The sequence below is a fragment of the Bos taurus genome, chromosome 8 (assembly GCF_002263795.3).
Source record: "Bos taurus isolate L1 Dominette 01449 registration number 42190680 breed Hereford chromosome 8, ARS-UCD2.0, whole genome shotgun sequence".
Classification (NCBI taxonomy): Eukaryota; Metazoa; Chordata; class Mammalia; order Artiodactyla; family Bovidae; genus Bos; species Bos taurus.
Window position 1 is genome coordinate 1,423,684 of NC_037335.1, and position 25,862 is coordinate 1,449,545.

Sequence of the window (25,862 nt, forward strand, 5' to 3'; positions counted from 1 at the left end):
ATTCAAAACAGGCAAAAGGCAGAAACTACCCTGGAAATGACCATCATCATCTGCTGAATGCTATCAACTGCACAATGTATAAAAACATAGGCTATAGTCATATAAGGAATATTATTCATGAAAAGGAATGAAGAACTGATACATCCTATAACACAGACAAGCCCTGAAAGCAGTATGCTAACTGAAAGAAGGCAGATACAAAAAGCCACATACTGTGATTCTATAGGAAATGTCCAGAATAGGCCAATCCATGAAGACAGATCAGTGGTGGCAGGAGCTGGGGAGGTGAACATGAAGAGTGGGTGCTTATAGGTACAAGGGTTCCACTGGGGTCGAGGAAAATGTACTGGAACCATAGAGTATAAAATTGTACACTCAAAATTATTAAAATGATAAAATGTATATAAATAAATATATTCATATATTTATCTCAATGAAAAAATTTTTTCCTTTTAGGATTTCCCCAAACAATGAAAATCCCAGTTGCTTTTACTATTATCAGTTTTATATACATCTTATTAAACTTTTCCCCTAAATTTATATACATTTATATATGCTGAGAAGGCAATGGCACCCCACTCCAGTACTCTTGCCTGGAAAATCCCATGGACGGAGGAGCCTGGTGGGCTACAGTCCATGGAGTCACTACAAGTCGGACAGGACTGGGCAACTTCACTTTCACTTTTCACTTTCATGCACTGGAGAAGGAAATGGCAACCCACTCCAGTGTTCTTGCCTGGAGAATCCCAGGGATGGCAGAGCCTGGTGGACTGCCGTCTATGGGACGGCATAGAGTCGAAGAGTCGGACATGACTGAAGTGACCTAGCAGCATATATACACTTAAGAACATTTTATAGGATTATCACAGTATTGTTCTAATATATGGAAATGCTTTTTATTCAATATCATCAAATACTCTGGACATATTTCTGTATTTATACAAGGAGTTCCATTTAATTTCAGTGCTGCATACTACCCATTACACAGTATACTTTGTTGTTGTGACTTTGTTAAGTCGTGTTCAACTCTTTGTGACCCCACGTACTGCAGCACACCAGGCTTGTGTGTCCTTCAGCATCTCCCAGAGTTTGCTCAAACTCATGTCCACTGAATTAGTGATGCCATCCAAACATCTCATCCTCTGTCGCCCCCTTCTCCTCCTGCCCTCAATCTTTCTCAGCATCAGGGTCTTTTCCAATGAGTCGGCTCTTTGCATCAGGTGGCCAAAGTATTGGAGTTTCAGCATCAGTCCTTCCAATGAATATTCAGGATTGAATTCCTTTAGGATTGACTGATTTGATCTCCTTGCAGTCCAAGAGACTCTCAAAAGTTTTCTCCAGCACCACAGTTCAAAAACATCAATTCTTCAGCACTCATCCTTCTTTATGGTCAAACTCTCACAACTGCACATGACTACTGGAAAACCCACAGCTTTGTCTAGATAGACCTTTGTCAGCAAAGTGATGTTTCTGCTTTTTAATATTTTATCTAGGTTTGCCATAGCTTTTCTTCCATGGCGCAAGTGTCTTTTAATTTCATGGCTGCAGTCACCATCTACAGTAATTCTGAAGCCCAAGAAAATAAAATCTGTCACTGTTTCCATTTTTTCCCCATCTTTACCATGATGGATGCCATGATCTTAGCTTTCTGAATGCTGAGTTTTAAGCCAGCTTTTTCCCTCTCCTCTTTTACTTTCATCAAGAAGCTCTTCAGTTCCTCTTCACTTTCTTCCATTAGAGTGACATTATATGCATATCTGAGTTTTCTGTTTCTCCCAGAAATCTTGATTCCAGCTTGTGATTCATCCAACCTGGCATCTGGCATGAGGTACTCTGCATATAAGTTAAATAAGCAGGGGGACAATATACAGGCTTGATGTACTCCTTCCAATTTTGAACCAGTCCATTGTTCCATGTCTGGCTCTGACTGTTGCTTTTTGTTCTGCAAACAGTTTTCTCAAGAGACAGGTAAGGTGATTTGGTATTCCCATCTCTTTAAGAATTTTCCACCATTTGCTGTGATAAACTGTCAAAGGCTTTAGCATTGTCAATGAAGCAGAAGTAGATTTTTTAATTCCCTTGCTTTTTCTATGATCCAACAGATGTTAGCAATTTGATCTCCGATTCCTCTGCCTTTTCTAAATCCAATTTGTACATCTGGAAGTTTTTGGTTCATGTACTGTTAAAGCCTAGCTTGAAGGATTTTGAGCATTACCTTGCTAGCTTGTGAAATGAGTGTAATTGTACAGTAGTTTGAACATTCTTTGGCATTGTCTTTCTTTGAGATTGGAATGAAAACTGACCTTTTCCAGTCTTGCAGCCACTGCTGAGTTTTCCAAATTTGCTGGCATACTGAGTACAGCACTTTAACAGCATCATCTTTTAAGACCTGAAATAGCTCAGCAGGACACTTAGAACAGTGTTTTGAGCCACTTCCTTATTCCTGATCAGACTATTTCAAATGATTTCCTGTGACTCTCCTGAAATAAACATTCTTGCACATGGTTCTCTGTATCCATGTCCAAGTCCAGCCCACCTCCTGTTTTCACAGATAAAGTTGCACTGGAACAGCCACACTCACCTGTTTACGTGTTACCTGTGATTGCTTTTGCAGATCAAAGGCAGCACCGGATAGCCACATCACAGAGCATATGGTCAACAGGGCCAAAAAAGTTCACTATCTGGCCCTTTACAGAAAACATCTGACAACCCTTGTTATGAGCAGAACAAAGGAATGAACTTCCAATTATTATTTTAAGAAGGAAGGTAACAAGAACACCAAAATATGACAGTGATTTCCCCGGACAAAAGGGAACTATAAGAGGATTCTCCCAAGTACTAATACAAAAATCCTGAAATTGTCATACTGAGTGAAGTAAGTCAGACTGAGAAAAACAAATATATGATATTGCTTCTATGTGGAATTCAAAAAAAAAAAAAAGGTACAAATGAACTTATTTATAAAACAGAAATAAAGACTCAATTGTAGAAAACAAACTTATGGTTACCAGGGGATACAGGAGGGGGATAAATTGGAAGACTGGGATTGACATATACACACTACTATATACAAAATAGATAAATAAGAACTTGCTGTATAGCACAGGGAACTCTACTTAATACTCTGTAATGGCCTATATGCGCACAGAATCTGAAAAAGAGTGAATATATGTATATTTGATTCACTCTGCTGTACAGCTGAAACTAATACATTGTAAATCAACTATACTCCAATAAAAATTAATTTTAAAAATTAATGGCAAAAAAAAAAATCACAAAATGAAGTATTAGCAAACAGAAGTACATTAAAATTAGCAAACAGAAGACCAAGCAGAGTTTACTAAGGTATGCAGGATAATTCAATATTAGGTAACCTATTAATTTATTATGCTGATAGATAAGGGAAAACAATTACATGAATGGTTCCACTGATGCCAAAAAGTCATTTGATATAATACATTTCAGACTTTTTAGCCAGTAAAATGAGCAGACACTGCTTAAGCTAGAAATTATAGTCATGCCTAATGATGGTTAACATTAGAAACATTTCACTGAAGTTAAGAACAAGAGAGAGAACCCTATTTCCAATATTTAACTGTATAAAATGTACTAAGTGATGCAACTGGAGAGAAAGAAATGAGTGTGAAAAAAACTGGAAAGACAGAAAGCCATCATTATTTTCATATGATTGTGCATATGAAACATACAAAAGATTCAACTGAAAGTCTACATGAACAATAGTAGGATACCAATAAGAGAGTGGTAACAAAACAACACAAAGAAGGTGTAAGTTTTCATATATACCACCTTATAGTTATCATTAATAAAATAATCACAAGATGATATAGCCAGGAATAAGCTTACCAATAACAGTGCAGAGCTTACATGAAAGCTTGAATTGGGTGGGAAGGGGAGGCGACTATATTTATATACATGCAAAGTAACCTCACTAAAGGTTATCCACTGTAGCATCATCTGTCATAGCAACTAGTATAGGAGACTAATTAGAGCTATGGTATATCCATATATTGGAACACGACGTAGCCTTAAAGTAGCAAAAAAGAGGAAGCCCTCTGTGTATTAATATGAAAAAATTCCCCAATTACTGACATAAAATGGTGGAAAAAACTCTGTGCCTTATAATGACAACTATATTTAAAAGTGAAGGTGAAAGGTGCTCAGTCGTGACTGACTCTGTGACCCTATGGACTATAACCCTCCAGGCTCCTCTGTCCGGGGAATTCTCAGGCAAGAATACTGGAGTGGGTAGCCCTTCTCTTCTCCAGGGGATCTTCTCAACCCAAGGGATCAAACCCAGGTCTCTCGCATTGCAGGTGGATCTTTACCATCTAAGCCACAAGGGAAGTCCATTCAAAAGTGAGGGAGACTATATCTTCGCTTTTGCTTCTGTATATATTAATCATGTTTGGAAAGAGGACAGAGTGGGAATTTGCTGGGTGGGGACAAAAGTGGGAAACAGACCTTTTACTGTACATTTTTATACACTTGCTGATTTCTGAACCTCATGAATGTGATACTTATTCCCAAATTAACTATTTTTGTAATTGACTTAATATAATATTATGTTACTCCAGTATTTCCATGAAAGGCATGACATGAAGGGAGCAGGTGTGAAATACAAGGGAAGAGGTGACGTACTCAACCTCCTCTGCTCCTTCTCTCTCAGTGACCCACATGTCGAGAACAGGTTGGGGCAAACCACCATCTCTGTCTGCTCCACTTGGCTCCTGCAGCACTTCTGCCTCCAAGTCATCAGGCTCTGCAAGGCAAAAACAGGGCAAGAAACAGGTCTCAAAGCAAAATCCACTTAGAGAAAACAAAGTAAATCTCTTATAAATGATCACACCTCGTTTCAGGCTAGTGTAGTAATTGCAACAAAAAATCAGTAGTTTATCTATAGATCCTTAATCTTACTGTCTTTACACTCTAGTTGTTTCTGAAATAACAGACTTCTCCTTTTGCATTTTCACTGCAATAAAAATACCCAGAGAAATATAGTGTACTCTGTATTTTTCATTATTATCAAGAAGTTTTTCTTCATTAACATTTCAGTAATATACAAATTGCTTTCTAGACGACATAAAAACTTATAGAATTAACACTATCTATGGCCAGAAATATGGAAAGAAAGTAGAATATAATATGATTGATTAGTAACTGATGGGAAAGTTCAATCATCAAAAAAAAAAACAACAAAACCTTCTTACCTGGACTTTCACAGTGAAAAGGCGAATATAACTAGGATGCTAAACCTATTTTCCTAAACCCTCAAATAATTAATAACCAGGGAACTATCTCTGTTCTCTGGCAGTGGCTCATTTTTCACCTGAGTGATATTTCCTGAAAGTTAACAGCAATGAGAAGAGAGTTTCTCTCTTCGTTTGTTAATTTCTCTTTTTCCTGTCCAATTATCTAAATTATTAATACTTTCTTGTTTCAGCCACCATGGCCATTCCTTTTTTTTCTTCTCTATTTTAAAAGTTTCTAATTAGTTGTCCTGTTTTAGAGAGATGATTCGTATTATACCAATTCTTAAAATTTTTATCTTTTATTCAAATGATTTTTTGGTCACCCTTTCAAGTAAGCACTTGGAGGAGGGATGTCCTGCTCAAAATTTTTTAAACGAGTAACTGTTCTCTGGCACCTTAAGCCACATCAATGTGACTCATTCCACAAACTAGATTTGTGACTGTACTGCCCACAAAGGCAACGATATTTACTACATGGCTCTTGCAGAAAAAGTGTCCCAGCTCTAATAGGCTATACAGTCACTATTATTAAATATACACCTAACAGGTTCTTTTTTTTTTTTTTTTAAGAAAAGACATAAGATACCCATTAACTAAGATTCTAATGAACAAGAATATTTCACAAGACTACAAGGTCACACATGTGGCAGCTGTCCAGCCTTCCTCTCATCCAGAGGGGGCTCTGTTGTCCCAAGTCCCTCAGTCTGGATCAGCAGTGTGATTGCCTGGACCTGTGGGGTACAGCTGGAGTCCTGTAGGCCTGGCCACATCCAGCCTTTTAAGAGAATCAGCAGTTTCCACTTTGGAATCTGGAAGTTTAAACCACCAAGAAAGCAGTTTAAGGACCCTGGAGAGACAACATGGCAAGGCCCTGAGACTTAAAGCACAGGAGTGGGACCCAGCAGCGCAGGCCCAGCTGAGCCGAGATGCCAGGTGTGGAGTGACAGCATCTCCCACCCAAGTAAGCGCAGCTGATGGCTCAAAACCACTGAGAGATACCAGTTGATGCCATGAGGAGGAGAAGGAATGTCCCAGTTCCTAATCCACAGCTCAGTTCAGTTCAGTCGCTCAGTCGTGTCCGACTCTTTGCGACCCCATGAATCGAAGCATGCCAGGCCTCCCTGTCCATCACCATCTCCCGGAGTTCACTCAAACTCACGTCCATCGAGTCAGTGATGCCATCCAGCCATCTCATCCTCTGTCGTCCCCTTCTCCCAATCCCTCCCAGCATCAGTCTTTTCCAGTGAGTCAACTCTTCTCATGAGGTGGCCAAGTACTGGAGTTTCAGCTTTAGCATCATTCCTTCCAAAGAAATCCCAGGGCTGATTTCCTTCAGAATGGACTAGTTGGATCTCCTTGCAGTCCAAGGGACTCTCAGGAGTCTTCTCCAACACCACAGTTCAGAAGTATCAATTCTTTGGCGCTCAGCTTTCTTCACAGTCCAACTCTCACATCCATACATGACCACAGGAAAAACCATAGCCTTGACTAGACGAACCTTTGTTGGCAAAGTAATGTCTCTGCTTTTGAATATGCTATCTAGGTTGGTCATAACTTTCCTTCCAAGGAGTAAGCGTCTTTTAATTTCATGGCTGCAGTCACCATCTGCAGTGATTTTGGATCCACAGAGTGTGAGATAAATCAAGACAGTTAAGTCACTAAGTCTGGGAAGCAAACTGCTTTGCAGTGAGAGATAACTGAAACAGAATTTCCTATCTGTAGATAGGGTGTTGACACAACGAAGGTTAGATATGTGCACTAGTTTGGGGACAGGCCAGCATCTGACACTGAAAGGTTTCAAGGAGGCTGTGGTGAGAGCCTGGCCCATGAAAGGCGGTTACTAGAGGCTGGAGGAAAGGGCATTCTTGTGACCTGGTGGCAGAAAGTGGCCCTGTGACATGAAAAAAGATGAAAGAAAATGCACCTAAGAGATTCAGTGACCGAGCTAAGGAGCTATCTGAGTAGACCATTTACAGTGCCAGTGAGATTCCTAAGGCAGCCACTTATAAACTACAAGGAGAAAAAGGTGAGTTGAAAAAAGATCAGTGTAGCTCATGAAGAGAACTCAGAAGAGGCAGTTTCTCAAGGGAAAAGATGCCTCCGAATAGACACTAACCTCAGGCAAAGTATGCCTGAGGTCTCAGGGCATGGTCTCAGGGCAAAGACAGAGGTCAAAAACAGAAGGCCGTAAGACCTTCTGCTGGGGCACAGAGGATTTAAAGGTCTGTCTTTCTGACTCTTGCTGTTGGACAAGAAGATTGCTGAGCATCTCAATTGCCTTCCTCACAGAAACTGCAGGTAGAGGGCACAGTCTCAAAAAAAACAAACCCAAACCAAATACCCCAGTGGTTTTTCACTAAATGTCAGTAACATTCATACAAAATTTACAAAATCATTAATACTTGCAGAAGCACTCCCCAGCGTGATTGAAAGGAAAGATATAGCCCAAAAGAAGAGCCTTTGAGGGTACCAGTGTTTGGTGGGAGGGAAGCAAGCCAGCCAAGCTACTCCTGGTGGGATCCCATTTCTATGTACCCACAATCTTGTACCTTCCCTATTTTTGACAAGGAGTCTCACATCCTCTTCATCACTGTTAGATTTATGAGTGAAAAAGCAAGTGAAAAGAACTCTCTAGGTCTTCAGATTGAAAGTAAATGTATTCAAAGAACTGCATCCAAAGAACCTCATTTAAACACAGACTTGACCTTGAGGACAACATCTGAGCCAATGTCATAATAAGATGTGGCTATGAAGAGTCAGTGTATTCTGCATGTGAGGGGATGTAAATAAGTTTGGTAAAAGGGCAGACATTAACATTAAAGATGGCTACAAAAACAAAGACTCTTGACAGTCCATTGGACTGAAAGGAGATCGAACCAGTCAACCCTAAAGGAAATCAACCCTGAATAATCTATTGGAAGGACTGATGCTGAAGCTCCAATACTTTCGCCAGCTGGTATGAAGAGCTGACTCACTGGAAAAGACTGTGATACTGGGAAAGACTGAAGGCAGGAGAAGGGGACAACAGAAGATGAGATAGTATCACTGACTCAACTGACAGAAGTTTGAGCAAACTCTGGGAGATGGTGAAGGACAGTGAAGCCTGGCATGCTGCAGTCCGTGGAGTCGCGAAGAGTTGGATATGACTAAATGACTCAACAACAACAAAACATTTAACCCTTTTACCCTTGAGAGGTGTCTGTTTCCCCTCCCTCTTAATCCAGGCTTGTTTGTAACTACTTTGACCAATGAAGTACAGCAGAAGCAACCCTGTGCCAGTTTGGAGACTAGCTTCTACGAGTATAAGCAGCTTCTACCTGTGTACCTGTGAGCCATGGAAGACGTCAGACCACCCTGTTGGACAGAGTACAGAGAAAGGCCTGGAGGCTGTATGAAGAGGAAGGGGCAGGCCTCACCATCTTTCAGCTGTACCAGTCAGGACACCAGTTAAGCCCTCTTGGACCCACGAGACCAGGTCATCACAGAGATGACAGCACATGCACTAGAAAAGTACGGCGGTGAGCCAGGGCTTGACTCAATTCCCAACACACAAAATGAGGAGACAGAGTAAAATTGGCTGTTGTTCTAAAACTGGGAGACAGAGTAAAATGGATGTTGTTCTAACACTACGTTTTGGGGTGATTTGCAATGTGGTGATAAAAAAAGACCCGGTACTGGAAAAATAGTGAACCTAATTTGAGATGAATCACCCAAACATAAACAAATATTTTGAAGGTTTGTTTATAAGGAAGACAATGAAGTATTATTAAACCAAATAAATCTTTTGCCCCATGAAAACATACCCTCCAAATCTCCTTCTGCTTTCAATGCTGTCTGTGGAGATGCTTCACTAATGTTTGGACTGTTTGTCTCAACAGAAGAATCAAGAGTAGCTGGTGGGTTCATTTCAAGTGGAATACATTTTACTTTTTCTTCTTCAGTAATTAAGGATTTGAAATTCTCGCTTTCAGGAGAAATCTCTGAAACAACAAAAATGAAAAATCATGCTATGTTCTCACACTGACTTGACTTTTATCTGCAATAGCATTTAGAACAAAGTTCACTCTCACAGCAGGTAACTACTAGTTAAGTTCTGTTATGTACTAGAAATTAATAAATGATTAAGGCACATGATAGTCAAATTAAATTTAAATTTGAAGGCATTTTTGTTATAAAGATACTGTTTTTCAGGTTTTTCAGATCAGTTAGAAAAATGTTTGACTTTACTTAAAAATCACAGCTCTCATTCAGTTTTTGAACTTAAGACGTTTCAGCATCAAAGCTATGTATGACACAACAGTGTACGAACCTTTGTGAAGGACTGACACTTAGTTTAATGACTAATTTACTGTGTCTGGGTGTTTATGGTGTTCTCCACTTGAGAAACCAGTGATACTCTTTCCTGAGTACCTAGTTCTCTGTACATTCTCCTCTAAGCTCTGTACCTCATCTGTAATTACTGATGACAAGCAGAGCTATGAAGATGTATCAAACTGTACAACTGAATAGGATATTTTTCTAAAATTATGGTGTCATACACAGATGATATGACTGACCATCAAAACTCTTCTATTCACAGGGACTGGGTCTACATTATGCCTGTGGATAGACATTTTAATGATTATGAACTATACAAATTTCTTAAAATAAAATTTATTTCTTAAAATCTGCAAATATACAGAATGAAGTCATATCATTCATATGTATGTAGTTTTGTAATAATACTGTCAAATTAATAAAAATATTTCACCTTTGTTGTATGAATGTAATTTTATTTTTCAAAACCACTCATATATGGTTTTGTTGAGTGATTACATATGTATGCATAGGAATGCTTTGTTCAAATGTATTTCAGATTTTCAATGATCATAAACAAACCTTAACTTTTTGTATAAAAACCCTTTATATAATATAAAATGTATAATATTATACATAATACTCAGAATACAATTATTTTGGTAAGTTAGTTTGCATTTTTAATGTCTCAGTTGCAGCATTTAGTTATTTGAAACATACTGAAGCTTGACAATAGTTACAAAATAATACAGTTACTTGATAATAAAGCCACAAATACCAAGTGGTGAAAAAATTTAAAAATAAAAATAAATTTCTAAGGTGGTTAACATGGTTTATTTGCCTCTTCCTTTGGGTGAAACTTTTACATCTATACAGAAATGTCAGAATTACATACACACATACATATGTGTATATATATATCAAGGTGCTATCTTTAAAATTATGAACTCAAGTTTTTGTGTGTTTTTGTGGCAAATGCTCAGAAACTTTCCATCCTTTTCACTGCTGTCTGGAGAGCATGGATTTGCCCGAACAGCTCACTGCAATGACTGGAAGACACCCAAGTCAGCCACATCCACTCCTTGGAGATGCTGCTCTCCAGTTCACTGCTGGGAGCTCCCACCCGGGTTCTGTCTTAGCTAACCTGCTAGATTTATGTCTACACCTTGAACAAGCCTCCTGGATCTGGGCTGGTCAATTCATCCCCATGATGCTTTCTTCCCCTCACCTCAGTCACTCCATGTTCACATCTTAGAGATCCTGTCACTAAACACAGCTCCTCAGAGTGTTCAAAGTTAACTGTCCCACCTCCTAACCCCTAACATCCTGTATTCCCACTCATCACCCTCTGCTACCCCACCCAAACCCGACCAGGACTCACAACCCACTGAACCTACCACAGATACTCTCCTTACCTTCCCCATTAAAATTTAAGCAAGAGTCCATCATTAAAAACATTCTCCTCCAAAGGTCCTCAACCCACTGTATTTCCAGCAAACAATTCCATCTTCTGTCTGCCATGTTTGAGCACACGTGACTGAAGTAGGTGGGGAAAAGCAGAGAGCCTTGCTCACTGTCTCTGCTTAGTTCATCATCACTAAAGTCAGGCAGGCCCTCTTTGCTGCCCACAGTCCATCTGTAACCCTGGACCAGCAGGAGCTGCCTAGTTCAGTTAACCCCCTTAGGGAACAAAGTTGTGAACAGGTATCTGTGAGCTGTTTTACCTTACTTCTTCCTAGTCAACAAGAACAAAACTACAGTGTTGCTCATGCTTTGGAACATTTTCCCTTCACCAAGCCTCATCAACAGTCTGACAGTGGCAGAGATCACACCTGTGATCTGTTCAGTCTGACTCTTCTGCTATAAAAAAGTATCTATTAAAACCAGGAACAAGCACCATGAAGACTGAAGACTGGTCTACAGGCTTTCAAATGCAATGAGAAGAAAAAGAAATGATCAAATAAATACTGGACAAAAAAACTATTTCCAACTATTGATGATATAATCTACACATGTAACCAACCAAAGGAAAACCAACGTAATGGAAAAATAAGCAACACACTTGACTAGGCACTTCAAAAAAAGATTGTATACATCTTACTAAGAAATTTTTGGATAACACACGAAAGCATGAGCAACAGAAGGAAAAAAAAAAGAAAAACAAAAAGCGAGACTACATCAGAGTAAAAAGCTTCTGCACAGCAAAGGAAAAACCAATAAAATAAAAAGGGAATCTACAGAATAATAAAAACTATTTGTATACTATATATGTGATAAGAGTTTAACATAAAATATTTAAGGAACTCATACAACTCAACAGCAAAAAAAATCTGGCATATTAAATTTTTTACCATTATTAATTAATGATAGCAATTTTTAAGTGGGCAAAGAATAATTAACAAGGACCTACTGTATAGCACAGGGAGCTCTATCAATATTCTGTAAAGATCTATATGGGAAAGGAATCTAGAAAAGAGTGGTTTTCTGTATATATATATAACTGAAGCACTTTGCTGTACACCTGAAACTTCCACAACACTGTAAATCTATACTTCAATAAAAATTAAATTTGTTTTAAAAAGTAAAGGAACTGAATAGACATTTCTCCAAAGACATACAAATGGCCAACAGATATATAAAGAGAAGCTCAATATCACTAATAATCAGGGAAATGCAAATCAAAATCACAATGAGAGATCATTTCATTCTTGTTACCATAGCTATTATAAAAAAAAAGGAGAAAAGGAGAGATGACAAATACTGGTGGGGATGTGAAGAAATGGGAACCCTTGTGCACTGTTAGCGGGAATGTGAACTGGTGTAGCCCCTCTGGAGAACAGTACTGAGGTTCTTCAAACATGAAAACAGAACTATACAGCAATTCCATTTCCGAGTATTTCTTGAAAGAAAATTAAATCTGAATCTTGAAGGGATATCTGCACTCCTACATTCACTGGAGAACTATTCACAGTAGCCAAGACATGGAAAGAAACTGAGTGTACACGAACAAATAGATAAAGAAAATGGGGGATGTGTGTGTATATATATATACACACACACACACACAATGGAATAGTATTCACCCTTAAGAATGAAGGAAATCCATGGAAGATATTATTCTAAATGTTACAAATAAGTCAGACACAAAAAGATAAACACTGTATGATATATATAAATGGAATCTAAAAAGCCGAACTCACAGAAACTGCAACAGTGGTTGCCAGGGCCTCAGAGGTGGGAGAAACAGGGAGATGTCTCTAAGGGGTACAAGCCTTCAGCTGTTTACATTTATGTTTATGCATAAATTTCTAGAGCTCTAACACACAGCGTGGTTAATTACAGTTACCACTAAATGTACAGCTGCTAAGAGAGTAAATCTTAAGTGTTCAGGCATCACATACACAAAATGGTAACTAAGTATGTTTTTAACATTATTTCTAATATAAAAAAAATAGCTTCTCTGCTCACCATTTCTAATAGATGTGTTTTCCAGTAGTTCTGTCTGAAGTTGTAGTTCAGCTTCTCCAAGTATCCTCAGAACAGAATCTGTAGGACTTTTCCCCCAGACTTTTCTTGGAGATCCACTAGGATCTAATTTAATAACCTCTCCCACTATATGTTCTAAAATAAAAAGATATAAAAAATTTCAGTGATAGAATCTAATAACAACATTGCATTAAAGGCAGATTCTAGTTTTAGGAAATATAAAAATGGAAAAAATGTAAGTTATGTTTCTATAACATTTTTACTTGAGAAAAAAAATTTTAAACTAAGAATAATTTGGGATAGTACAAAAATAGATAAAATATGTTAATATTTTGTTTCTATAAATTGCAGAGAATAGAAAAAAAAATCCTAAGACAAACGTGATATGGATTAAAAGTAGAGAAAACTATTCTAAGAAAATTTGTTTTATCTTCTTTAACCTAAGTAAGCAACTGACACTTCCTATTTGACAATAATAATTTGGGGTTAACCTTTTGAATAAAATTTTGCAAAGCAAAACAGAGAAAATCACCTACTGAAGTTTGAGTCTTCAGAACATTTGGTAATAATTAATACATGAAGCATATAGGTACCCAGCAGTAATAGACAGGATATACTCTCAAATATTATGGGGTATGTAAGTGATACCAACTTTCAACGGTGACCAAATACATGATACATATTTTTGTGTACCCGTCCATGAAAGTAAATACCTGCAAGTTATCAGACAATATTCGGTTTTGTTTAGGCAAAATGATTACCAGTAAGAAACGATTTTTAAAAGGATGGTTAAAAAGATCAAAGAACACTGAAGAGACCCATAACTTACAGCCAGCCACATGGTATCTGATAGAGGTGACAAAGCAATCTGAATGGGGCTGAGGGGCTGGAAGTCAGGTGAAGGGGGTGAGGGATGGAAGGTGGGGACCAGGGTTGTACACAGACAACACTGTGAAGAGCTCATGGAGGAATTCAGAAATGGGGGAAGGCTGAACAACAGGGTGAGGAAAGAAACAAGGAGGCCACCAGGCAAATGACTTAAGAAAAGAGGGGAGGAGGGCCGTGAAGTAAAGTGGCTAGACTCCAGTGACACGAAGTGAGCGGTGAGGAGGCAGACAGGACAAAGCAAGTGGCATGAAAACCACAGGGAGCCTGGCTCAGGCATGGGAAAGGACACTGGATTTTCATGCTCCCTGAAACCAAGGTCAATCAGGTACTGAGAAGCATGGCAGGCTGTACTTTGACTCTCAGGCTCTTTTCTGTAAGGTTCCACCAGGGGGCACTGCATCCCTCCCTTGCCCTCACAGCTCAGCTTCCAGAAGGTACTCCTCCCTCACCTTTTACTCACTCCTTAATCCCCAGATTCTACTTCTGCCCCCTGACCTCTAGCGACACTGCTTTCACCAAGGTCACAAGGCCTCCTCTGACAAACACCGTGCAGATTTTCTAGCCCTCATCTTGCCCTCCTCCTCTCTTCCCTTTAAATTCATATCACACTCTCAATTTTCCTTCCCTGATGCATCCTCATTTGCTTTTCAAAGTTATTCCTCTGACATACTCGTAGACTTCCCATGAAGCCCTTACAAGCCTGTGTGTGTGTCTGTGTGAGACAGTAGGACTCAATACATAACTGCCTGCTGTGGAGTCTGTGAACTTTGCTTCAGGGTATTAAAAAGAAAGAATTCTACCAAAATGGCCCATCAAAAAAACCACATAAAACAGCACTCAGGCGGTGATCAGATCAGCCACCTAAAAAGCGAACCCCCACCAGCATGTGTCTCATCAGTTCCCTGCTGCACTCCAGGGCCGGGACAACGTGAGACAAGGGCAGGGGCTCAGGAATCCTCGCTGAGCAAAGAAAGGGATGGCCTATGAGACTCTCCACAGGCCTGCTCAATACCGCCCGACCTTCCCAGATTCTGCCCAAGTGCACTCTTCTGATTCTCACCAAGAATTACTCCTGGTAACAGGTGACTCTAAGGTGGGAGGAAGGGCTGGAGTAACACAGGTTACATGCGTGCCATTCGTTCTTGCTTTCACATCACAGATCGTTGGGAAAAATCCTCTCATGGGATTTCCCTGCTGGCACAGTGGATAAGAATCCACCTGCCAATGCAGGAGACATGGGTCTCCTGGAAGATTCCCCATGTCTCGGAACAATTAAACCTGTGTGCGACAACTACTGAGCCTGCACTCTAGAGCTCATGTACTGCAACTGCCTGTAAGCCTGTGCACCCAGAGTCTGTGCTCCACAAGAGAAGCCACTGCACTGAGAAGCCTGCACACCACACCAAGAGAGCAGCCTCTGCTTGCTGCAACTAGAGAAGCAAAGCAACAAAGATCCAGTGCAATCAAAAATAAATAAAATGTTTAAAAAGAGAAAGCTTAAAAGGGTGTTTAAAAAAAAAAAAGGTGAAAGCCCTCCCACGTTGAAGCAAATGGTTTTCTCCATGTCTCACTTATTACAGAACCCCCTCCAGGCTCTCAGCCCCTCTACGTGGGGCGTCCTCAGTGTCTGGCCACACGGGGGCCTGGGTGGACCAGACGGCACCTGGGCACACTCATACGCACTTTCTGTCACAGAGAAGGAAGCGTCCAGGGCCAGTTCGTCCACAGGAAGCACAAGCTGGCCTCCTGTCTCCCATTTTTTTCGATCCGATACAACTGACTTTTCTTTTTCCAGCTCTTTGGCATCTTCATGAACAGTTACTGTACCCGTTTCACGACGACTCTGCCTTCCCTTTTCATTTTCTTGAACTTTAAGATTTTGATTTAATCTACGTAGTATTTCTCGTTTACTCTGAAACAGTTAAAATGTTGTATTTTAATAGTGTATGATTAAGTGGAATGATTGACAGGAAATTTGAAAACTGTACCTACTGAAACAGCACTGTTACTCTTCTGCATTTCTTCTGAGGTTTCTTGGGCATCAGTTAGACTTTGGTCCTTTAAAAACAGAGTAAGAAATAATGTTATTTTAAAGCATACCTTAAAATTTTTGGTATTTTTACTTTTTGTTTTTCATTAGCATTCCATGCTCCTTGTTTTTTTATTCCTGTAAAATGTTAACATAGCTTCCTTCATTATCAGCAATGAGAAATAATTACTTATTATCATCTAATAGCTGTGATATATGCTAGAATGGCCAATTCTCAATTATTGTCACATTTCTGGGTTACTAGATCAGATATTTAACTATATCCCCTTCTTCTTATTTAACTATATCGTGTTCCACTTTGGCACCTGATTTTTGATAAATATAAATATATGGCAGAAATTTTTTAAAAATTAATTTTTATACTCAATTAGAATTAGGGATGTTTTGACAGATGAATAATCAAGAGAGTGTGTGTTGTTTGTAAGCTGTCTTTATGTCTCAGGTACATATATTGTTATTAAGCCATTCAGTTCAGTTCAGTTCAGTTCACTCGCTCAGTTGTGTCCGACTCTTTGCGACCCCATGAATCGCAGCACGCCAGGCCTCCCTGTCCATCACCAACTCCCGGAGTTACTAAACATAATTGAGAACTGGCTTTTCTCCCTAAGCAAAGAGTAACAGTAAAGAGTCCTATGTACTTTGTGCTAATGCTAAAATAAATTTTGTTTTCTGATTAGTATAATCAAAGTAATTAGACCAACTAATATATGAAATACATAAAAAAAGAAATTAGTAGTTACAGAAACCATGAAATCAAAGGTACCTGGAAGACTCAGGGTAAGGAAAAGCAGTTCTCAAAGTTTTAAGGAAGTGATATTTACCAAGAAAACCCATAAAGGAAAAGCATTTGGTTACATGGATTACCTCAAATTTTATTAAATAGTGGTCAGTTTCAGAGTTATACCTGTAAATCAGACAAAGAGCATTTTACCCAGTGAAGTGGCAGGAATTAGCAGTCGCTACAACCAGAGAGGTGAGCAGCTACATGGGGTGAGACTGGGACCGGGCAGGGCCCACACCTGGCATCTGAGGGGTGGAGTGAAGAGTGCAGCACACAGTCGTTACCAGAGAGGAGAGGAGATGAACCCTGCTGAGCAACAGTGCTTTCCTACAGGAAGTTCTTGAGAGTTAACCAAGACTGGTACTTCCTACATAATCTTATTTCCAAGATAAACACAGAAGTTTTAGAAAATTGGTGTGCCAATAATATCAGTGCTGTCTGCCAAAACTGAATGAAATTCAACAAATAATAGGCACAGACTTCAACAACCAGGAAAGGAAAGAATCAGGTTAATGTGTAACATGACTCAGGAGACTGTTCCTTGGCCCGCTGAGTTCCAGGCTAGAATCCCACATCAGGAGTCCCTTTCCCTCAACCTCAGAATAGAGTGCTTCCCATTTCATCCTGATGGATACCTGATATGTACTTCCAAGTTTAAACTTTTTACCTGCCCACAGTTCTTTGTTTTACACTCCATATGGCATGATAGAGATTCAAAAGTAGAAGCTTAAAGAAATAACTGATTAATTAAGTGAAATTATGCTGAGTCCTCTAACATTTGCTATACCAAGAAATGAACTTCTGCTAATTTTGACTGCCAGGGAGTAAAAGTGTTTTTCTGCATTATTTTTCACACATTTCTATATGTTCAAGAGTCTTTTAGAGTATTAGGGAATCATTTTAATATATTTTTATCTATCAGGTGGTCTTATATGTGAAACCTAAGAGCAGTGAGGCTCCAATACTCAAGAGTAAACCGTACATGAAAATCTTAAGAATTTTTTTCCCTAGAAAAACCTAATCAGACATTAGGAATTTAGGTAATTTAATTAAATTTAGTCCCTTTAGTATTCTTTGACTTTGAGGAATTCTAAATTATAGAAAGCTTACCATACACACTTCCTTCAAAGCCGAAGTCACAGAAATAACAGGTCTCATTGGCTGCTTTGTTGGGGAACCCCCCATTTCCTGCTGCCCTGACGGCGGAGACACATCAGAGTTCTTTATTCCCTTGGCCACCAACTGTAATAAGAATGTAAGCACATTGGCCAATTTACATTTGCATGAAGAGACAAAGTGGTATATATATATAAGATCACTGCCTATACACTCAAACCGCAAGAAGTTTTTTCATTCCTCAACTTTCGCTGTGCAAGGCAATGTACTAGGTGCTGGGGAAATATCAGTGAATAGACAGACACGTCTCTGGCTTCACATACACAGCCATGTGTCCCATGGTGCTAAATAACTCCTTTCCACCACATTAACAATGTTTTACAAATTGCCTTCTAAAAGATTAAACATTAGTGCTCTAATTTCAACCCTTACAAAATCTGGCAAAAACAAAAAAAAGCTTACTTACTAATCTTATATTTCAAAAAGGATGCTTCTGCAAATTCTAAAGTTTGGTACAATCTTAACGTGAACATCAGTTACCCATCATGAGAGCCCTGATTATAAAATGTCGACATAAATAAGAAAGGAAAATGTGCAAAGTACAGGTAGTAAGATTTACTTCACTGAAAATACCATTTGTTATTTTCTCATGTTTTTGCTTTTATCTTGCCATGGAGACTCTGTAAACAATGTGAAATCATGTTCTGAACTTTCAGTAAGTATAAGGAAATGGCATTTCTCAGTCTGCTCACAGGAGCACGGCAGCAAGTCACTCCCAACTTCTCTCTCTTCTTGAAACAAGTAAATAAGAATTTCTGATGAGAAAGTATCAATATCAATATTTCAAACTAGTATTTATTGAGCATGTTCTAAGCATAAGATAGTAATCCAATTCTAGCATTTAGTTCTCTGATCTTTCATTTTATACCAACAACTATTCTGTTCAAAAGGAGATGGAGATAGCCAACATAAAACTGAAGGAGACGAACTAAGTTGGAGGAATGATACTACTTGACTTCAAGACTTACTGAAAGCTGAGGTTATCAAGGCAGTGTAATAATAATGAAAACAGATCAACGGAACAGACCAGAGAGCCCAGAAACAGACCTACACAAATACAGTCAACTGCATTTAACAAAGGAGCAAAGACAATTCACTGGAGAAAGCACAGACTGCTTATCAACAAATGATGCTAGAACTACTGGACACCCACAGGCAAACACACAAACAACCTGACACCCCGACAAGTACTCACTCACAACTGATTACAGGCCTAAATGTAAAATTCAAAACTTTATATAAAAACCCCTAGAAGATAACACAGGAGAAAATCCATATGACCTTGGGTTTGGCAATAACTTTTAGATACAACACCAAAGGCACAATCTATATTAACTTCGACCTTAAGAGAAAACTTAAGTTATAGACAAAAATACTTATTGATAAATGTTATGAGTTAAACAGGGCATGAGAACAAAGACCACCAAATTCAGTCCAGCAGGATCAAGATACAGGAGGGAGAGCTGTGACATTCTTTTCACACTACTCATCTTGGAAAAAAAAATCTTTTCTTTTAATCAACAGAAGGTATTTTAATGAAGAAAATGTTTCACACATTATTATTAAAAATCTACTCCGTATTATACTAAAATCTATATGGCTGCCACATATATGGCTAATGACTAGTACAGACAGAGTCTCTGAAGATATCTGATCCATGGTCTAAGAAAGTCACTGGCATCTAATAAGAAGGATCCTGAGCAGCCTCCAGGAAATGCTTACACTTTATGATCAAACATCTACTTGTCTCTCCCCGGGTCAACTAAACAGACATAAAGAACCTGAGATAACAAACAAGTAAAGAAAGGCAAATGAAATCTAAACCAAATAATGAAAACAAACAAAACATCCTCCTAACGCTCATAATTACTTTAAAACAAAACTAATTCAGTTATTAAAAAATTAAGGGTAATTCAGAGTAACTACTGAGATGTGGCAACACCACTATAAGCCAAGCAATACATTTATTAATACAGGAGAACTTGAGCCTTCTGTGTAAATATCATGGATATATTATTTTTAGACAGAAATGTTAATGCTGACTGTAAGATAGAAGACCATCGTGTATTTTTTAATTTGTGAAAGAAGAAAACATTAGATTGAGTCCGTTATTCAGAAAGATGATTGACATAAAAAAAAAAACATAAAAATTAACTAAGTTAAGAAGAAAAATTTCATAGAAGAAAAATGTAAAACTTCAAAACAAATATAACTCAATTTGTTACAAATTGATTACCTGGCTAATTTTAGAATATCTACTTCATTCTAACAAGCTTTGTAAAAATTCAATCAAAGTTATTTTTTTTTTTAATGTGCAAAAGGAATAAAACACTGATCTGAAAGTTTCATAAGTGAGGGTTAGGAAACAAGCTGCTTTGGAAGCTTTTTCCACTAGCTATTTTATCACCAGGTTAATACAGTCAAAAGACTTTTCTATATTGTTTATATCTTCACAAAAGGTTTTTAATTATCACTGTAAAACTGTTTCTGTTTTATCTGCAATTACACTAGTTGCTGAAAAATTAATTAACAATGACACCTAATGACAAAACTCAAAATTTCACCAAATACTGAGGCCAGATTTATAAACATATGAAATTATCAACTTAACTACTCTTGGAAGTATAGATAAATACAAATGCTATTTTATCTCACCTCACATCAAACACCAAAATAACTTCCACATAGATCATCATCCTTAAATGATGAAAGAGACAGAGACACAGGAAAATGAATGAGAATAAAAACACAGAATCACAGGGTTGTGGCTGGCACAGCTCCCTTGAGAGCTGGGAGGGTGGCAAAGGCAGGGTCCTCACAGGGGCCTTGGCTTACATGCTCCTCCCACACTTTCTTCTCTCTCTCATATGCCTCCTTCCGCTTGCGCTCAAGCTGCTCCTTCAGGACGGCTGCACGGGCACTTGCCTGGGCCTGGAAAGGAGGACAATCCACAAAATTAACGCCAGAAAGAAAGGCACGGGGTTTGCCTTTCTTTCCTGGTCTAAAAAGTATTTCCATATATGCTTACATACAAACACACATTAATCTTTTTTGGTTAGAGTTGTGTGTAAGTGTATATGTGTACAGGCTTCCTAGGTGGCTCAGTTGTAAAGAAATCATCGTATATGCAGGAGAGTTGGGTTTGATCCCTGGGCCAGGAAGATTCCCCTGGAGAAGGAAATGGCAACCCATTCCAGTATTCTTGCCTAGAGAATCCCATGGACAGAGGAGCCTGGGGGGGCTACAGTCCATGCGGTGACAAAGAGTCAGACACGACTGGGTGACTAAACAACAACAGTATATGTGAATGCATGTCTATGTGAGACAGTGTGGCTGAGAGTATGTGTGTGTGTGTGTTGGTGGGGGGGGTGCCCCTCCAGAATACAAACAGGCTGCAAACCCGGCACCTAAATCAGGTGTCAAAACACAGCAGCTGCTCAATAAGTATCTCTGGAGTGAAAATAAATGAATGTACATTCAAAAGGAAATAAACGTGGAAAAGTTTTAAAAGATGACGATTATGCACAAACTTGTCTTCACAGAAATGGACACTATGTTTTTCATTTTCACGGTTACCATTTTCTCTTTTTAAGATTACTTGTGTGATAGTTCCATGTATTTATGCCATGCTTTCATCAAATTGTTCTCCATAAATAAGATATAAAGAGAGAGAGAAATGCTACTTTTCAGAAACAAAGCGAGGACAAAGAAAAGTTAAGGCAAAAGAATAAGGTGATTTAACGATGAAAGACTTAATAACACAATTTTCTATTGGGTTCCCTTTTCTCTAAGAAAACCCCTATCACCTTCCAGTACATACCTTCAGGGCTTCCACTTTTTTACGCCTCACATCAGCCTCCTCACTTCCTTCTTGATCTTCAGAGCTGTCAGTTTCCTTCTACAAAATAAGTAGTGAACACAGCAGCACTTAGGATAGAACCGCAAATTCACTGCAGAGTTTATATGAATAAATAAACATCTAAAAATGAAAAATGGTAACTTATTCAGAGCTACAACTTGAACTCTCCAGAACCATCAACTCCTATGGACACTGGGAAAAACAGATAAAAAGAGAGTGATATAAAATGTCCCCTTTTATATGTCCATGGCTACTACTCACACTTTCCTCTCAGAATTCCCCTGGAACAACAGGTCTTATCAATTTTAAGTCATATAAATATGATTTTCTGTATTCCTATATAGTTTTTTTGGTCTTTGACTTTCACTGTCTTCATGAGATTTTATCTTGTGTTAGTGGCACAGCATTTTTAATCTCAATATATTATAATGTCATTCAAGTACTTTTTGAAAAATAGATTTTCAACCTGCCTTTTCACCACGAAGCTTGGCTCTAATCTGTTGGCGTTCATTGAAATTCTGCAGTCTTATTTGTCTTAGTCTTGCCAAATAAACCTACAAAGAGAAAAAAAAAGGCAACATTTCAATTTAAAAAAAAACTACCAATATTTTTATTGCTAAAATGTTTTTAATTTAAAGAAAAGTGTTAATGGGAATATAAGAAATAAAATTTTGAGATCTGGTTAATGGAAATGTAATATTAGCTTTCAAGTGTTTAATTTAGATCAATTTATTTATGAAAAGAAATACATTACAGTGACAAAAATTTTTAATTTTATTGAAAGAAATTGAAATCAGAATACGGAAAAGCAGTTATGGAGCAAAATCATAACACAGTATGTCAGCCAAGATATATTATTAACAGGTCCCTACAGACCTACAAATCCTCCAATCACCGTGAAGAACGTAAACCATGCAGGAAAGGAAGGCAATCAACTCAAAGTGACGGTGCCAGGCAGCGAGCATGCGGGAGGCGTACCTCTTCCTCTTTGTTTCTCGGCTTCCCTCCTCGTGAAGAGCTGGGCCTGCCTCCATAGAGAGCTGCCAGGTTGTGCAGGATGCCCTGTGCGTCACGTAATGTACTAAGTTTAAAGAATGACTATAGCTACAGCAGCATCTTACCTAGGAACAGCCTGGGGCCACTATTTTTGCTGGCAAGTACTGATCACATCTAGGTGATTAGCTGATAAACAGAAAACAGACCCTGGCATTTTCCTTTATCAATTTAACCAATGCATTCATGGAACAGAAAAAAGCAATTAAATCCCAAACTTAGTCAATATTAACAGAGACCAGCTACACTTTTACTAGCCACTTAAGTGAACAGAGTTTTAAAAACTGCTTTGGAGGTCAGCTAAACTCCAAATCAAAATCTCTCTCTACAAAGGCCCATCATGTCTACATGTTTGCTTACATACTAAGCACACACACGACAGGGAACGTGCTAGCTGCAGTTCCCTGCTTGCAGGCACGCCGCATATCTAGACTGCAAGTGACCCGCCCAACCACATAGGGACTCGTGATCTTACGGTTTATCCCAAGGGTGCAATAAGCTCCTTGCCAAAATGACTTGTAAGGACCCCGCTCTCTTCCTGTAGCAGCAGTGATGCTCCAAGAGCCTCCCAGCTTACTAATCAAAGCCCTCTTCCCTCTGCTCATCTTGCCTCTATCAGCTTGCTAAAAGTATACTTTTTGTATTTGTCACCTATATTTTTCTGCTTCCCATTTATGTTTTAATCTGCTGCACTTTGGGTTCTGATCCCACTATGGCTCTGAAAAATTTCCAAGGCTACCAATGGCCTCCAAGTTCACAGTGCAAATGTACCCTTTTGAGCAAATTATGCAATTACAATTTCTACTGGAAATTAGTTTTGATTGTATCTATTTATGTCAGTATCTTTTTCTCTCATAAAAATCATATAAGTTCACCATAGGAAACATATAAAATAAAGACAAGACATTCATAATTCTACCATCTGAGAAAGTTTAACAGTATTTTCCTCCAGATTTCCTTATGTGCCTATGTAGGAAATATTTTAGTTTGAAATATTATAGCTAACAATAGAAAGAAGAAAAGGAGTGTACAGGGACGTCCCATGTACCCTTCATCCAGTCTCTTCGAACTGTATCATCTTGTATTACTGCGGTGCGCTATCCAAACTGGGAAGCTGGGCCTGCATGAACCACAGGATTTCACTGCTTACACATGCACATTTTTATATCTGCAACAGACCATCTTATTACACACACAGCTTTGTTAGACCACCATCAAATCAAGATACTTAATTGTACAATTAACTGTATCACTTCACAGCCACATTTTCTACTCTATCCCTGCCTATCAACTGCTAATCTATTCTCCATCTTTACAATTATATTTCAACAACTTCTATATATATACACACAGTATGTATCCTCCTCCAGTTGACGGTTTTCACTTGATTTTACTCCCCTGCAGTCCATTCAAGGCAATGGACACAAGACTCAATGGTTTGTTCTATCTGAGTGTTGAGTAGTAGACTAAGGTATGGAAATGCTACGCTTTATTTAATCATTCACCTGCTGAAGGACCCTTGGATTTCCCGTTTTTGACTATTAAGAGTAAAGTTGCTAGTAACACTCATGTTAAAAGTTTCTTGGGCTTTCCTGGTGGCACAGTGGTAAAGAATCTGCCTACCAATGCAGGAGAAGAGGGTTCAATTCCTGGGTTGGGAAGATCCCCTGGAGAAGGAAATGGCAACCCACTCAAGTATTCTTGCCTGGCAAATGCCATGGACAGAAAAGCCTGGTGGGCTATAGTCCAAAGGGTCCCAGAGAATCAGACATGACTTAGTGACTCAACAACAAAATGTTTCTTTGTGAAAATAAGTTTTCTCTGGGACAAGTAGAATTGCCTACTGTTGGTATTGCAGATCCATCTGCAGTTTTAAAATGGACTGCCAAACAGTTCTGCAAAGAGGCTGTATCAGTTAACATCCCTACCAGCAATGTTTGATGACTCCCTTTTTCCACATCTTCATCAGCATTTGGTTTTATCACAATTGGGTAGGCAGTGATGCATTATTGTGGTTTAATTAATTTGCATTTCCCAAATGGCTAATAATGCTGAACATCTTTGCATGTGTTTATCTTCCATCTGCATATTCTCTTCAAGGAAAGGTTTAGAGTGTCTTTTGCCCATAGGTAGGCAGATTCTTTACCACTGTGCCAAACATATACAAAGTTTTATATAACTTTGTACAGTTAAATGTTGAGTTTTTATATGTTCTAGATACAAATCTTTTGTTAAACATGAGGTTACAAATATTTTCCTTCAATATATAACCTGTATTTTCTTCCTCTTAACAGGGTCTTTTGAAGAGCAAAAGTTTTAAATTCTGATGAAGTCAAATTTATCAAGTTTTTCTTTTATGGATTGTGCTTTTAGTGTCAAGTCTAAGAACTCTTTGTCTAGTCTTAGGTCTTAAATTTTCTTCTTTTCCTGTAAGTTTTACAATTTTCTCTTTTACATTAGAGTGCATGAACTGTTCTGTTTTATACAGTGTGAGGCTGAAGTCAAGGTTCATACTTTTGTCTAACAATGATGAGACATTTCTTGACTGGATTGTGATGAGTGACAAAAAGTGGGTTTTACATGACAACCAGTGATGAGCAGCTCAGTGGTTGGATCAAGAAGAAGCTCCAAAGCACTTCTCAAAGCCAAACTCGCACCATAAAAAGGTCATGGTCACTGGTGGTCTGGTTCCCGTCTGATCCACTATGGCTTTCTGAATCCCAGTGAAACCATTACATCTGAGAAGTATGCTCAGCAAATTGATAAGATGCACCAAAAACTGCAATGCCTGCAGCCGACACTGGTCAACATAATGAGCCCAATTCTTCCCCACAACAATGCACAACTGCACATCACACAATCAATGCTTCAAAAGTTGAATGAATTGGGCTACAAAGCTTTACCTCATCCACCATATTCACCTGACTCCTTGCTAACCAACTAAAACTTTTTCAAGTGTCTCAACAACTTTTTGCAGGGAAAATGCTTCCATAATCAGCAAGA

General features: G+C 38.6%; 1 protein-coding gene across 7 annotated transcripts in view; it reads right to left on the reverse strand.

Annotated features, from left to right (window-relative positions):
• NEK1 (NIMA related kinase 1) overlaps positions 1–25,862 on the reverse strand; it is a 133,166-nt gene that overhangs the window by 24,856 nt on the left and 82,448 nt on the right. For 2 of the 7 annotated variants that reach the window (XM_010807676.3, XM_010807675.3), the window contains 10 exons: positions 22,785–22,868; positions 22,277–22,360; positions 21,768–21,845; positions 20,783–20,878; positions 17,882–18,013; positions 15,933–15,998; positions 15,624–15,852; positions 13,035–13,187; positions 9,074–9,250; positions 4,660–4,780 (listed from right to left, as the gene is read on the reverse strand). In XM_010807676.3, coding sequence (XP_010805978.1) covers positions 4,660–4,780; positions 9,074–9,250; positions 13,035–13,187; positions 15,624–15,852; positions 15,933–15,998; positions 17,882–18,013; positions 20,783–20,878; positions 21,768–21,845; positions 22,277–22,360; positions 22,785–22,868 — 1,220 coding nt within the window. Of the gene's footprint in view, positions 1–4,659; positions 4,781–9,073; positions 9,251–13,034; positions 13,188–15,623; positions 15,853–15,932; positions 15,999–16,834; positions 16,895–17,881; positions 18,014–20,782; positions 20,879–21,767; positions 21,846–22,276; positions 22,361–22,784; positions 22,869–25,862 lie in introns of those variants that run through there. The other 5 variants (XM_024996038.2, XM_010807677.3, XM_010807678.3 and 2 more) reach the window with 4 other exon arrangements.